This window comes from Ursus maritimus, unplaced genomic scaffold (assembly GCF_017311325.1).
Source record: "Ursus maritimus isolate PB19 unplaced genomic scaffold, ASM1731132v1 scaffold_9, whole genome shotgun sequence".
In the NCBI taxonomy this organism is placed as follows: domain Eukaryota; kingdom Metazoa; phylum Chordata; class Mammalia; order Carnivora; family Ursidae; genus Ursus; species Ursus maritimus.
The window spans coordinates 8505806-8522314 of NW_024427107.1; the positions used below are offsets into that span (position 1 = coordinate 8505806).

At 36.1% G+C, this 16509-nt stretch overlaps 1 protein-coding gene across 1 annotated transcript in view; it reads left to right on the forward strand.

Moving 5' to 3' along the window:
- Positions 1 to 16509, forward strand: part of TGS1 (trimethylguanosine synthase 1) — a 39379-nt gene that overhangs the window by 7207 nt on the left and 15663 nt on the right. Inside the window, exons 3-10 of the mRNA XM_008706700.2 lie at positions 523 to 683; positions 1024 to 1849; positions 4252 to 4369; positions 5837 to 5923; positions 9082 to 9253; positions 10938 to 11244; positions 13309 to 13464; positions 14737 to 14880. Of these exons, the coding sequence (XP_008704922.2) occupies positions 523 to 683; positions 1024 to 1849; positions 4252 to 4369; positions 5837 to 5923; positions 9082 to 9253; positions 10938 to 11244; positions 13309 to 13464; positions 14737 to 14880 (1971 nt within the window). The remainder of the gene's footprint in view (positions 1 to 522; positions 684 to 1023; positions 1850 to 4251; positions 4370 to 5836; positions 5924 to 9081; positions 9254 to 10937; positions 11245 to 13308; positions 13465 to 14736; positions 14881 to 16509) is intronic.

The following is a 16509-nucleotide window of genomic DNA, read 5'->3' on the forward strand; positions in this document are numbered from 1 at the left end:
ATCCTCAGTACTTTGCACGGTGCACAGCTCAGTGGAGATGCTCAGTAAGTGTAAGTTGAACAGGCAGCTGGTAGCAGGCAGAGCCAGACTAGAAGTTGTCTCCTGATTCTTAATTGGCTATTTTTTCACTAGTGTGTATTACCCCTTAAAAGTGGTAACATTCGCAAAACTCTGGGTCTCAGGTTCCTCTTTAAAATGAGGATGAGGGGCGCCTGGGTGGCTCAGTTGTTTGATCGTCCAGCTCTTGATTTTGGCTCAGGTCATGATCAGGTCATGATCTCAGGGTCCTGGGATCGAGCCCTGTGTTGGGCTCCCTGCTCAGAGGGGATTCTGCCTGTTTCCCTCTTCCTCTGCCCCTCCCCCTGTTCTTGTGGGCTTGTGCACATGTGTGCTTGCTCTCTCACTCTCTCTCAGATAAATAAATAAATAAATAAATAAATAAAGCTTTAAAAGATAAAATGAGAATGATAAAACCTGCATCTGCATTGTCTCTAAGATGAAGCTAACAAATGCTGTCTGTAGGAGACCAAGCTACAGAAGAGGAGGAATGTGGCACTGCAGAGTCACATGACAGTAAAGGCTTAGGCCTAGATGAAAGTGAACTTGATTCTGAGGCTGAACTCATGAGAAGTATGGGACTACCACTTCAGTTTGGTGGGATATCTGCACATAAGAATTTTGAGGTAAGTTACTTATATTTCTATTTCTTAATTTTCTTCAGAAGATACTACAAAGAATTTTTTTATCGCAAATCTAACATATTCATTAATTAGTGCATTCCCCCTCTTTTTAAATGTACATATTTATAAATTAATTAAAATGGCAAGTTTTGATATATGTCCATGTGTCATTTTTCCTCCTCCTGGAAACATAAATAGTAAGATTAACTTGTTTGTATAACCAAAAACCCAGGACGGGAGTTTGATGGTATATTATTTAATTTAATGCTTAAAATAGACTTGGATTCTCTTTCTCTTATAGTTTATGAGGTGATTTCAGACTTAAGTTATTTATCTTATGTAGGTGTCTATGAATACTAGAAATAAAGTTAAAATAAAAAAGAAAAAGAAAAAACATCAAAAGAAGTACTTAGATGAAATTATGAGAGAATCTTGGAGACAAGAATATGAAGAAGATGACATTTTGGCTTCAGACGATCCATCTTCAGTTGAACAGTATGAGAGCACCAAGACATGTAAAATTCAAACCAAAAAAGACATTGAAACTGAAAATCTTCCTGTTGAAAATATATTATCTCCAAAGCTGGAAATCACAGAAAAATGGGAAAAGTATTGGAATGAATATGGTGGAGGACTATTATGGCAAAGCTGGCAAGAAAAACATTCAGATCAGACACTGTGTTCTGAACCTTGGAACATTCCTGATACAAAGGAGGAATGGGAACAACATTATAGTCAACTTTATTGGTATTATTTGGAACAATTTCAGTATTGGGAAGCTCAGGGTTGGACTTTTGATACCTCACAAACCTATGAAACAGATACTTGTGGGTCTAAAATAGAAGTTGACAATGAAAAAGACGAAAATTTCATGAAAGCAGACTTAATGTCTTTTCCATCTCCATGTATTACAATTGATAGTGAATGCTCTAGTTCAAGTGATAAAGAGCATAATGAAATCCTTGGTGGAATTAGTAATATAAGTTTGAATTCAGAGGAAGTGGAACAGAGCCAGTTAGATTCTTCAGTAAGTTGTGATGGACGGCAGTGGCTAAGTGAAGTCAGCAGCAGCAGAGAATGCCCTGCTTCTGGCCAGAGTGAACCATGTAATGGAGGAACGAAGGACAGCAGCTTATCTGGAAACAGAAGCACAAACCAACCAGCTCAGGGTAAGATTGGCCAAGATTTATCCTACTAAATAACAGGAAAATTAACCTACTGAGCAAAATAATTAACACCTATCCTTTATGGTAGGGTTACACATGCCAGCTGCATTTTATAGTATCATACGATTTAATCCATATGTCACAAGTTGTCTGTTACCTTTCATGTAAATAAAAAGAATATTTGTTTAGGGTTCTCAAAAGTATCATTCCTTCCACTTAAACCTTGGTGGCCAGTGAATTAAAACTTGGAACTCCCTTGAGAAATTTAATAGAGTGGATGTGGAACTTCAAAGTTTCTGTGGAGCAAATGAATATATAGGAGGCATATTAGAGAATTGTTCAGAGTACACAGTGGACATCAGGCAAGTTTGATTGTAAGTCATACTGGAATTTATTTCAGAACAAATGAAGTCTTGCTCTGTAGGGAATCTCAACAGGGCATGATATTAATTTATAACTGGAAGGGTTGACTTCAGAATTCTCGTAAAATACCCAGGATAAGGAACTTGGTTGGCTCCAGCCTAAGTGATTTAAAACAAAAGAAAACAAAACCTGTCTGGCAAACTGGTGTCTAAAAAACTAAAGAAAGCCAGTGAGAGGTGTGTTAAGAAAAGTCAGAGGTGGGTAAGAATGCTCTTGCTGGCAAGGAGAATTCTAACTGATGGCACCAGGAAAATGAGAGAGGAGAAAGTTTTTATAACTTCTGAATTTCCAGAAGGCCACTAAGTTGTCTTCTTGGCATCTTTGATGTTTGGTGCTAGAAAAGTCTGGTTTATAATATAGGACTTTCTTCCCAGCCTCATTCCTATATGAAGCAAAGGTTTCTGGCCTTTTATTTAACAGTTGGATTTGCTTTGCTCCTCAGATTGCCGATCTTCATCTAACTGAGAGTTTCCTTTAGAGAGTTACTAAAGGACTCTACCTACTTCTAAATTTCTTTCGTCTCTGTGCTCTTCCAATGGAACTTACTTAGGTATTCTCATTCCTTTCTGTTTTGGTGTTATTTTCATATTTTTTAAATAATGTGGTTATTTTATATTGGTCTTTTGATACTCTTTTATACTTTCCTGATTACTTTCTGTGCTGATTTTGACCATAAAAGTTGAAATATGTATACTGGCCAATGTATTTTCCCTTGTCTTACTCCTTCATGCTATTCCTATGATCATCCTCCCTTATCTTCCTATTTTTCCCTTTGTCGAACATAGTAAACCTCATAGTCTGCGCCTCCTGTTGCCTATTTCCTAACTTATATGTATAGATTGTCCGTTTCTTTAATTAGTCCCAGGGTGAGTGCCATCAGGATAAATCTGAGAATTCTGGTTTTGATTTGTTTTAGATCCTGCCTTGCGATCAAAACACAAGGTGTAGGGCGCCTGGGTAGCTCAGTCAGTTAAGTGTCTGCCTTTGGCTCAAGTCATGATCACAGTGTGCTGGGATCAAGCCCCACATTTGGCTCCCTGCTCAGCAAGGAGTCTGCTTCTCCCTCTCCCTCTGCCCCCAGTTGTGCTCTCTCTTGCTCTCAAATAAATAAATTTTAAAAAACACTCAAAGTGTATATTGCATTTCTATGTAAATATGTTTTCTACTGTTTGTGGTTAGGTGTTCTCCTGAAATAGTCTGTGCCCATACAATCAAAGCCTCTCACTGTCTACACTGCAGTCAGTTATCCATTTTCAGTGCCTGTGCCAGTCTGAAGAAAGACAGACAGGTGCCTCAGTTGGAGCTACCACAAGTTGAAAATATTTTTTCTAAGTGGTGGTGCTTACCTTGCTGTTACTTTTAATTTAAGAGCTATATTAGAGATAATTAAATGTATTTGCTTCTTAATAAGGATAAATCATTTTTAATCAATGTATTATGCTGTCTTTAGAGTGATTTAAGTTAAAATTCCATCAAAATGTGGGGTGCCTGAGTGGCTCTCAGTTAAGCATCTGACTCTAGATTTCTTCTCAGGTCATGATCTCAGGATCATGAGATTGAGCCCCGCATCGGGCTTTATGCTCAGCAGAGTCTGCTTGAGATCTCTCTCTCTCTCTCCCTCTAAAATTAATTAATTAAAGTTCCATCAAAATATAATAACTCTTCAGCTATCACAAAGGTAACTGGGATTACTTTGTGTAGATTTGGATAGCTATGAGGAAAAAGTAGTTTTAGTTTGCTTTTTAAGTAGTTAAATCATGGAAACTTTTAAACTTTAACAGATAGACATAGCTATAGTTTTTTTATGCTCAGACTCTGAGTGTAGATACACAAAATAGGTAGATGTGGTCTGGCACTGTGCCTGATAATGCATGTACAGCTCATTGCAGGAAAGTAACAAAAGTATTTTGATAGCCTTTGCAAAAGGCAGAAGAGTTGTCAAACTAAAAGGGAAATCCACTGCAATATCTCTGCCTCTTTAGATTCACAGGACTCTTCAGAAGCAAACACAATCAAAGAAAGACCACATCCCAACAGCATTGATGGAGATGAGAGTGAAGAAGATCCACCTGAACGTAAGCCAAGCAAACTCAAGAGGAGGCAAGTTGCATATTACCTCTCTCTCCACAGTGTGGTAGCATAAGCACTGCTGTCCGTGAGGGAGGGGCTATAAAGTGCTTGTTATATTGCAGTACCGTTAATCTTGTGAGGAGAAAAGACAAGACATGCTAGCAAGACACTGCACCTTGGAACACCCAGCAAATCCCAACTCTTTCTCTGCCACAGTTTCTTGTTTCTAAAATGAAACTGATGCTTTTTTTATGAGCTCATTGGGAAGACAAAAACTAGCATGTAATATATCTGACAGTAGCTATCAATGGATGACAGCTTTTAACTAATATATAAGTTGATATGGTTTCTCTCACGGAAGTTCATTTTTTTTTCCAAAAGTCTGAGTGTATATTATCACAGAATTTTATTGCTAAAATAGACCTCCAGAAGTATGTAATCTAATGCTCTTAATCTATAGATGGGAATATTAAGACGAAATGGGGTTAAATGCCTTGCTCAGAGTTACACAGCAAAACAGTGGCAGCTCCAAGTCTAATACCTAGACCAACTCTTCTGGAAGCAGTGCTAGTATACTGTTGATACATAAACAAGTAGCAAGTAATATAGGTAGGATATGGTCAAATGCTAATTCTGTAAAATACAAGGAAAGGGTGGAAATTGCAGAACTTAGATATTAGCTAATAACATTTCTTTGACAGGATATGAAGTGTTCCACATAAGACTTTTATGTTCCATACAGCTTCTAAAGAAACAATATGCAAGCTTTGGAGGCTCATTAACTTAGTATATACATAAAAGCATGCCTCCATCGTGTTCTTCCTACATGGTATACAATGCTCATTAATTCCTGCTTCAGTTCCTGGAGGCAGAGACTATGTGTGGTGTACTTATATTTCTGGAACCTACTAGGTCCACCATAAATGTTCAGTGACCTTAACTTAATTTGTAAGAATTATTTCTCACCACTTTCTCTTACTTGGTACTCTCACCAGGTAGTAGGGATCACTAGAAGGCATCCGCAATAGATCGATGATCATGGGTTACTTATTATCACTTGTATCACAACCTTATTCTTCTTAATATATTTTTTTTGTAATTTTCTTGGTTGCATTGATACATCTCAAATGTTTCTGACTTCGTTTTTAAGGAAAACTAAAAATAGCACTCTAAGGAGATTAGTTTAAGGCAATCTTTTTCAAAACAATCTCTCCAAAGGCAAATGGAGAGATCTGTATTAGTGTCACGTTCAAGAATAGAGGTAATTAGGATTTGAGTACTTATTGCTGTGTTCCAAACACTGCTGGGTACTTTATCAGATTTGGAAAATCTGATTAAACTACTCTTTCCTGTCTTCCCGGATTTGTGAGCTGTGGTTGATTGTTGGAATAGGAAAGTGTGTGTAGGTTGACTGTATGTCTCTTTTGATATTTGCCTGCTCTGGTGGGCTCTGGATGTAATGGCTTATCACTGTTTACCTTTTGTTTATTTGTTTAGCCATGAACTGGACGTTGATGAAAACCCAGATTCGGACCTTGATGACAATGGTTCCCTTCTAGGATTCAAGCATGGCTCAGGACAAAAGTAATTATACATAAATATAACATAAATACTGTTGTCTTCCTGAAATCGTAACACGTCAGCTATCTTCAAGTTCTCTGATATTCAGATAGCTAACGATGGTTAGAGATTTGATTGAATTTGAGATATTACAGTTAAAACACTAACCTCTCATAGAGACATTGCTACATGCTTGATATATTCACATGTGTTATTAACTCAGTTGTACTTCATAGCAATCTAACATCATTATTGCAATTTCATGGATAAAGCAACTGCAGCCCGCGGAGGTGTGACTTGGTCAGGATCACATCAGAGATTCAGGCCAAGCTCTTGAGACTTCTAAGCATGGTTCCCTTTTTCACCTTGCATCTCACATGTCTACCTTTATATACATCTGACATGTATAGCGAGCATGTCATGAAAAGTTCAAATCTGCAGTAGCCTTTTTTCTCTTTTATTATGAAAACATTAAAACTCAAAACAGAAGTAACAAAGAGTAAAAATCTTTCAAATCATTCCTCAGAGGTAGACAGTGTTTGGCATATATCCTTCCTAATTTACTCGTGTGTTTTTACATACATATAAACAGGTTACTCCCTTTTTATAAAACACAAAAATAGAATATTATACATGTTCTGCTGCTTGCTTTTTTCCCCTCAACAATGTACTATGAACATCCTGATTTATCAGTACATGCACATTTATCTTGTGTGTTTAATTGACCACCCTGTGTGTACTCCTAGGTGTTACTAAGATCTTGGCATATGCCCTTGCGGTTCCCCACAAGTTACTGTGTTTATCAATGGTTCATTCCTACTTACTGCTGAATAGTACTCACTGTATGGATATATCCCAGTTTTAACCATTCATCTATGCAGAGACGTTTGGATTGTGTGTGGTATTTTGCTATTACAAATAAAGCTGCTATGAACATTTGTATGTGGAAAGTACAAGTTTTCTCTGGGAATAAATGCCCAAACTTTTAAATCTGAAATTTATAAGAAATCTGAAACTGAAGAAAATAAAAGAAAACTGAAGGGTCTATTGCATATACCGTGAGGACTGAACTGAGTAGTTAAGGCACACTAAAGCCCTACCATTTTTTTTTTTTTTTAAAGATTTTATTTATTTATTTGACAGAGATAGAGACAGCCAGCGAGAGAGGGAACACAAGCAGGGGGAGTGGGAGTGGAAGAAACAGGCTCATAGCGGAGGAGCCTGATGTGGGGCTCGATCCCATAATGCTGGGATCACGCCCTGAGCCGAAGGCAGACGCTTAACCGCTGTGCCACCCAGGCGCCCCAAAGCCCTACCATTTATGTCAGCTTGCACCAGTGATTTAAACCAAGATTAAGGTCTTTGATATTTCTAAGGGGTGAGACTTATTTTGTTAGTTGTAAAATTTTAACTGATACCTATATATTATGAAGTCAGCAAGAAAAGGACATAGATCTCAAAATTGACTTATAAATTGAATCCAAATTAGTACAGAAATACATGCTTATAATTATAATACTATGAACATATTTTAAACTATCAGTTGTCTCTCTTTTATGGTTCTTGAAGGCAGTTGCAGCTCATATAAGCATTTAAAGCTAAAGATCATAAAGATTAGTAATATAAAATATTTTCCTAATATTGCGATGTTTAAATTTCTGGCAGAATTTATTTCTGCGCACATACAGTTTTATTGAGAAATTACTTGGGTGGCTCTTGCTCTAGTACATTTGTGGAGATTTATTCTGTTACCTGGAATTTAACTTTTCTTCTATTTGGGATTCCCAGTTCTACTTAAAAGGATAACATCTGGGCCTGTGGGTGGCAAAGTCAATTGAATGTCCAACTCTTGGTTTCAGCTCAAGTCATGATCTCAGGGTCATGGGGCAGGCCTCCATGTTCAGCACTGAGCGTGCTAAGGCTTCTCCCTCTCCCTCTGCCCCTCTCCACTGTGTATGCATGCTCTGTCTATAAAATAAATAAATATTTTTAAAAAAAACATAAAATAGACTTTTTATAAAGAAGTTTATTATGGCTAGAAGATAACACCTGACATTTAACACTAAACTGTTCAGGAGTTTATAAGTGCTAAATTGTATATTACACTTTAAGTTTCTAATAGTCTGTGGGACTGTGGAAGAGGTACTTAAATGAGGTATGGTCAGAGAAGTCTTTGTAGCAGATCTGTATGATTTAGGACTGGAAAAATTCATATGGTTAGATCAGCAGATATTCTCTAATTATTTTGATAATACGAGTTTGCTTCTTTGGTAAGCTCTGATTAATTTAGGTTAAAAAGTTAGTGACCACTTTTAAAATAATTCATATCAACTATAGCCAAACTATGGAGAGAGCCCAAATGTCCATCGACTGATGAATGGATAAAGAAGATGTGGTACATATATACAACGGAATATTACTCAGCCATCCAAAAGAATGAAGTCTTACAATTTGCAACTGCCTTCAAGTACCATGTGAATGGAGCTAAGAGTGTATTATGCTAAGCAAAATAAGTCAGAGAAAAACAAATACCATATGACTTGACTCACGTGGAATTTAAGAAAGAAAACAGATGAACATATGGGAAGGTGGAGAAAAGAGAGAGAAACAAACCGTAAGAGACTCTTAATGATAGAGAACAAACTGAGGGTTTGTTAGCAGTGGGCACCCTGTGATGAGCGCTGGGGGTTGTATGTAAGTGATGAATCACTGACTTCTGCTCCTGAAACTGATATTGCACTGTATGTTAACTAACTGGAATTTAAATAAAAATTTAAAAGATAAAGTAACTCAAATGTACCAAAATCTTAATATTAAAGCGTTTTGGTATCATCTCACCATGAGAAAAAATTATATTTCCCTAACGTGCAGGGGGGTTATATTTTTCTGCTATTTCTTTGTTACATTTTTCTATGTAATATCTGCTTTCTGTTGTATGCAAGGTATGTTGATATCCCCAACTGGTGTTTCACATTTACTTGAAAATTAGCATATGACCAAGACCTTAAACTCCTCTACATTCGAACTTTATTTCGTAATTTTTATAATTTAGAAAAATAAGATTAAAATGGTGGCTGCTAGTAGAAAAATAGTGAAAATTGTTGGTTTTATTCTCTTTTCATATAAGAAAACAAAGTCATAGAACTTAAGGTTTGAGTCAACTTTCTTTGGTTTGGTCACAGATACGGTGGAATTTCAAATTTCAGTCATCGGCGGGTCAGATACCTACAGAAGAATGTGAAATATAAGTCAAAGTTCTTGGACATGAGAAGACAAATAAATATGAAAAACAAACACATTTTCTTTACTGAAGAGTCAGAAAAAACATTCAAAAAAAGCAAAACTTTGACTAAGGTATGTATAGATTTTGTTCTTTATTTACAGATAAAATTTCATTTTGTGAGCTTGACTCTTTAAGTGGAAATTTCTATCAGATATAAGGGTACCTAAAATTCTCTTCCCCTTGCTTCCTAAAGGCATATATCATGTGAACCAAATTTGAAATAGAGTAAGTTGGAAGTAGTATGAAAAGGGGATGCTTTGAAAGCCAGTATCAGTGTCTGGGAAGATAAATAGATAAAATTGCTTTGTATACATAGTAACAGTGAGAATTTCTCATCTGCCTCAGGCTAAGTAGGATCTTGGAAGTCAATTTTTGGTCCAGCATTTTATTGTAAGCCTTAATTTTGAGGTCATCTAGAGGTAATCAATCAAACGTTGCCCTAACCAGTTCATCCTAATAGTCTCATGCTAATTTAGTGATTTACACTGCTAACTGGAATATTCATGTCCCCTCTCTTGGACTCTGCTATGCCTGCTGTCCAAGCACCTGAAAAACATGGGTAATTAGAATTATTTTTGCTTGGTTTGATGAGTGATACTTATCCATTATAGGAGAAAAAAACAAAAACACCTTTAGTGAGCAAAACCTTGTATCAGTTACCTCTCCAGCAGCTCCTTCAGGCAACAAAACAAAATCTCAGACCCCGTTTTACCCTTAGGATACATTATCCTTCCCAACTTCAGCATTCTTCCAAAAATTGCGACAGATTTGTAGCTGGCTTTATTTTTGTTATATTTTAGATTGGTTGGTTGCTGGTGATATTTTAGTATTTTAGTAGCCCTAGTTATATCTGGAACACATTTCCCAGTATCCGACCAATCAGTCTTAAAGAACTTTTTACATGTTGGTTGTGATAGTCCCCATACATCCATCTATAGACAAAGACCAGAAACATAACTGCTAAGTATTGCCAAGGAGAAAAGAAATATGGCTGTTATGTCCTTAGATATCTGACTGATGTATAGGCACTGTCCCTTTGAAGATTCTGGGTTGCTGTCTATCCTCGTCTTCCAATTTCCTGACTCATAGGAAGGTCACAAAGATTTGTTATGAAGAATGTTCTTGTTACAGAAGTTTGCAAGGAAGTACATATCATCTGTAAACACCTTGTTAACATTTCTAAGAAACCCAGTTTTTAGGAATCATTTTACTGGCTCTACTCCATTAAAGGGCAGCTTGCATTCTAAAATAGCACTGCTCTTTTTCTTACAGATAGATGGGCACTAGACCTTTTTAGAGTTTATCTTTGATGCTAAGTACAATTTAACATAGCCTGGGCCATTGAAGAAAGGTCTGTATAATTTGAAAAGCTAGTAATAATGACTCAACAATAAGTAGGTACATTTGTAATGGTAACATCACATAGTATGGTTATATTGTTAGAAGCTTTTATGGAAAGCTACTGGGACAGCTTTATCCTCTTAGTGTTAATTGATCACAAGAAGGTCATCATTATGTGTTTAATCTGATATTTTCTTCCTTTTAAAGAAATCTTTAATAAGGTCATGGTATGTCCAGATACAAAAGTGTAGTTAGCTCAGAATTACTTATGTATAATTAGCTTGTATGATATAGTATACTTATTAGAGCTAATAATTACAACAGCTTCTCAGCGAAGTCCAAATGGTAAAACAGGTGGGAATGTTCTATGTACATTTGGAATTCATTCATGCTTGTAATGACTTACAATTTCAGGTAGAAAAATTCCTAAAATGGATTAATGAACCCATGGATGAGGAAGCATCGCAGGAGTCAGTTTCTCATGACAATGTGCAAGACACCTGCACAAGCAGTGATTCAGAGGAACAAGAAATGTCTGTTAAAAAAGGTGATGACCCATTGGAGACAAGTAATCCAGAGCCTGAAAAGTGTCCTGCCATGTCTTTAGCTGGTGAACTTGAAACAGAAAATAATGAAGGAGACAGTGCAGTAGTAGCTATTACAGATAAGGAGGATGGTATTACTCAGATTACGCCAGGTCCTCTTCACGTAGAAACTGAAGGTAAGACTAAGTATGCTTCAACTTGCTGATGAATTTAGATAATGTGCTTCCCTAGTCTTCATTTATGAATCGTCTATAACTAAGGATTCACTGCTGTTTATTTTTAAGTGGAGAGAAGACATAGCAAGTGTAAATGTGCTAGTGGCTATGATTTGGCACCAGAACACTACATTCTTGGCTGAGCAAGCATGATAAAATGAAAGGTCAAACACATGGGAAAACTGAGTACCTCTGTCTAGGCCATGAAGATTGGTTTGTGCCACTACCTTCTTCCCTGGGCTAAATGTGACTGGCAGTCCCTTTTATCCCTCTTGAAATTTGGTATTGCCCTGGTTTTCCTTTTGATAATTCTTTTTTTTTTTTTTTTCTTTTTTTTTCTTTTTTGGCTTTTGTGGTAATGGTTGGGTAGTGGTAGTTTGGTGTTTGGATGGTACGCTGACATAAGGTATTTATAGTAGTTGCCTGTAAGGAATGCAGCAGGGAGTCACATTTTCACTTTATGCCCTTTTGTACTGTTTGAATGTATTCTACAGTAAATGTTCTTTTATAATTGTATTCAGTAGAACATTGAGTCTTTTATGAGGTAAAAATTTTGATTTGACGTGTATTCATTTTTATTGATGAATGATTTTAGACTTGCTCTAGTGAAACAATTTATATTGTGATGGTCTCTCTCTTAATTTAGTAGTGAGGAAAATACCTCATTTGATTCTTAATTTTTTTCCTGTGTGTGTGTGTGTGTGTGTGTGTGTGTGTAGAGCTGTGTTCTTCTATCACATATTTCTTTCTCTTTCTAAAAAGCATACTCAAGGTAGATTAAATTTTTTTATTGTCATGTACCACTGATGTTCATGTGGTACTTACAGATTTCTAAAATGCCTTCATGTGCCTTATTTTCATTTACTGTATGAAATCACCCAGTGAGGTAGGTGGGATTATCCTCATTCTAAAAATACAGAAAGTAAAGCTCAGAGAAACTAAGAAATTTGCCTAAGATCACAGAGCCAGTCGGTGGCATAGCTAGGACTCAATACCAGGTTGTCTGATTAGTCCCATTTTCCCGCCCTCCCCAACTTCCCTAATTACCTTACCTCATAGTGCTGGTAGTTCTCACCTGGGGTGATACCACCACCTCAGGGTCATTTGGAAGACATTTGCTGTTAGAATGACCTGGGGGTACTGTCATTCAGTACTTTGGGTTGCTTAACGTTATGTCGTGTACAGGATGGTCTTGCACAGAAAGGAGCTGTTCACTCAAAATGTTAGTGTCCCCACTCCTAAAAAATTCTTACTACACTTTGCTGTTGATGACACCTTGTGCTGTTTGCAGTGATCAGATGACCATATTAAGACATAGTCCTATCCTTGAGGATCATTTAAATGTAGTAGTTTTATTTGTTAACTTCAGTTCTGGTCATTATACTTAGCTGTGACAGCAGTCTTTCTAAGTTGCTGTTTCTAATCTGCTCAGAACTTAAACCACATAACCAAATTAATAAAAATTGTTTATCTCAGAAAAGGTCAATCTCTGAATGAATGAGATCCTTTTCTCTTAACATTAAAGCAGTGACCTGTTTTAATTTTCTGGAGGCCATATGACCTTCAGGTCACTTCTGGATTCAGAGGATTGACCAAGCTGAAAGTTAAGGGCTTAATCAGTCCTTAGGAGATTTTGTTTTAAAGAAATGTTTGGATTTCCATAATTGACCAACTAAAGCAGTGTCTTCTCTAACAGTAATAACTTTTATACTTATATAGTGTATCTATGTATGTCCTCACAATCCTGTGAAGTAAGTAGGTAAAATACTATTCATTCATTCCTTTTGAGGAATTAAAAATTGGATCTTAGAAAGCCTGGGTTACCATTCCAAGCTCAGGGAGCTGATAAATAGCAAAATAGAGGCTGTAATCTAAAGTCAGTGCTGTTCGCAGTGTACCCTCCTGCTTCTCCTGCAGTGCCTTCCCAAATTGTAAATACTGAATGTGGCTATATTTTTTAGATAAATTCATCTATGATTGCCTTTTTTCATAGTGAGCATCTGTATTTATATTCTTTTATTTTAGCTGAAAGTAAAAAGAAGAAGAAGAAAAAAAAAAACAAGAACAAAAAGGTAATTGGTCTGCCTCCTGAGATAGCTGCTGTTCCTGAGCTGGCAAAGTACTGGGCCCAGAGATACAGGCTCTTCTCCCGTTTTGATGATGGGATTAAATTGGACAGAGGTAAAATACATATATAATGTTTAACATTATTTTGAAATAATTTCAGACTTAACAGAGAAGTGGCAGGAATAGTAAAAAAAATTTTCATAATGCCCTTTACCCAGATTTGGCTATTTTTAACATTTGTCACATTTGTTTTATCATTCCGTCTGTGTTTCTGATCCAGTTCCTTCTACCCCTTAACGCTTGGTGTGTGTATTTTCTAACAACAAGGATACTTTATGTAACAATGATAAAATTATGAATTTAGCATTGCTGCAATATTATCATCTACAGTCCAGACTAGTTTAATCTGCTATCCTAATCATGTCCTTTTTGGCATTTTTTCCCTTCCAGTAGAGGGTCATGTATTGCATTTAGTTTTCATGTTTCTTTAGTTTCCTTTCATCTGGAATAGTTTCTTAGCTTTTTTGTCTTTCATGATTTTGACATTTTCCAAAGAAAAGCACCCAGTTATTTTCTACAGTGTCTCTCAATTTGGATATATATGTGTTTTTTAAAACTTCACATTCAGGTTTAATCTATACTTAATCTATATTTTAGGATAGATAACTAAAGGAATCTTTATTAACTGTCAAAATTAGGAGGCTTGATCTGGGGTTAGAATTTTGGGTTCTGTGAACCTCTTATAATAATTTACAAAATGTTGTGTAGTGAAGAAGTGCATAGGAGTTTGGAGAAATAAGATTGAATAAAATCTTTTTAATTCTATAAAAGGAATTTATATTTTTATTCTTCCAGCAATGAGGAGCCATTTAAAGTTTTGATAAGGAAAGGGAACAGGAAAATTGGTGTATCATTTTGTTCAGAGAAATAGCTCTCTGAAAAAAATGTTAATTTCTTCTATTGGGAAAGGAGGTCAGTTTGCTTCCCCATTAGAAATGAAATAATCAGGAAACTCAGTGGAGTCTGGGGAGTTGGCTAGTTGAATAGCTAACTTTCCATTTTCCATAATTGTCAGTAGTTAATACTTCAAACAGAAAAACTAAAACTGCATTCAGTTGTTGGAAGTATATTACAAAAGAATCAGGCAAGAATTGAGGCAGTTGCTTTGGTGGAAATTGGGAATGGGGATGGAACTGCTCCTTTGTGGAGCATTTTTAAACAAGCTTTGTGGAACTTTTTTTAAAACTAAGTAATTTATAATTTTTGGAAAAGAGAAACTAAGTTTTGCTTAAGTATGTATAATATATAGTAATGTTTAGCTGTGTTTATGCGTGGGTTGACTTCTTGAAACTGAACATCTTAACAGACATGCTCTTCCCTTCACAGAGGGCTGGTTTTCAGTTACTCCTGAGAAGATTGCTGAACACATTGCTGGCCGGGTCAGCCAGTCCTTCAAGTGTGGCATTGTAGTAGATGCATTTTGTGGAGTTGGAGGAAATACTATTCAGTTTGCCTTAACAGGAAAGAGAGGTAATTAGCCATCAAAGGAAGAAAAGTAATTCTTTTTAGTTTATTCAGCAAATGTTTCATTTTGCTTTAGCCTATCTTGGCTGAGATTAAATATATAATTAGTAATTTAATGCTAAATATTTAAAATAATAACTAGCCTATAGTAAGCATACACTTTGTATCACATACTGGTCTAAGTGCTTAATATGTATTAATTTATTAGTCAGCACTCTTGTGAGGTGTTATCTTTTACTGTCTGCGTTTCGCAGATAAACTGGGAAATAAAGAGATGAGATAACTTGTCCAGGATTACACAGACACAGCTTGGTGAAGCCAAGATTATAATAGTATATAAAACTAAAAATATTAAAATGGGGAACCATTCTTTAGAAGAAGCGTGGACAGGGAGTTCCAGCTTTGCCACCTTTATGACTTTGGACATCGTTTAACCTCAATTTAAAGGAGACCTTAAATTGAGATAACTTCTGTAATACCTTTCAGCTTGTGCATTGTAAAACTCTAAAAATCATCTAAGTATTAGATCATTCTCCTGGTGGTTTGACTTTGGAATCATGAAAAAGAAACCCTCTGTCACTATAAATGTTCCAGGAGCTATGTCAAGTAGGTTGTATGTGTGCTATTTCTCAGAGAAAAGAAAACTTTATAGAATTGGACCTGTCTGCCCAAATGGGCATAGCTGAGTCATGAAGCCAGGATTTTTACTCAGTTTTTTCTGATATCCCTGTTCTTTCTAAATTCTTTTGAAAGTGTAGTGTAATGTGACATTTTAAAGATATCAGTTGTTAAGTCATACTGTGAAGATGCTTTTTTCCCCCAATATCTTTATATTATACATGTAGCTTCCATTTCAGTGAATTGTAGTTAAGTCTCATTAATTTATATAAAGTTTTTAATGTTAATTAGGAAAGTATGATTCTGGAAGCATAATATGGAAGCTAGAAAATGGTGAAGGACAACTTAACATTGAAGACCCTGACCCATGCTGATGAACTGTGACCTTTATTAAATCATGCTCCAGGGCATGACAGGTCTCACCTCATATGGTCTTCTAGTAGCCAGAATGAAAGTTGTCTTCACATTTACTGGAATAGGAGTTATTTTCTTGTTCCCTTAAATTATTTACTCTTAAAGTTCTCCTTTGTGCTTGCCAAATAAGCCAGTCCTGTGAGCTCGTATCAGTGTTTATTGCATGGAAATGATCTTTCCTCAAAAATTTTCAAATTTGTCTTCATTTTGACATTGTATCATAACATGACAATTAAAATATCTGCCCTCTGATAAAGCAGCAAATAGATCTGGAAATTTTTCAAAATATGGAAACCATCCATATTGTAGATTTATATTTCTTTGAATGTAGGTCTCTTGCCAAGGCTTTTTGTAGCTTAGTACACATTTGGTAAAGAAAAATGTCTAATATGGGTCCCAAGCTAAAGGAAGGCTACTTCTGCCATGTTCTCCCAGACCCAGTTGTTGTCTAGGCATATACTCAACTGAATGGTTAGAGAATCCACAAAGTTTTGCATTTTGATGTTAAAGATTTTTTCCCTTTCTATGTACTTCAGTATTACTGCTATCCAGTAGAATTTTCTGTGATAATGGAAATGTTGTGTATCTGCACTGTCCAGTATG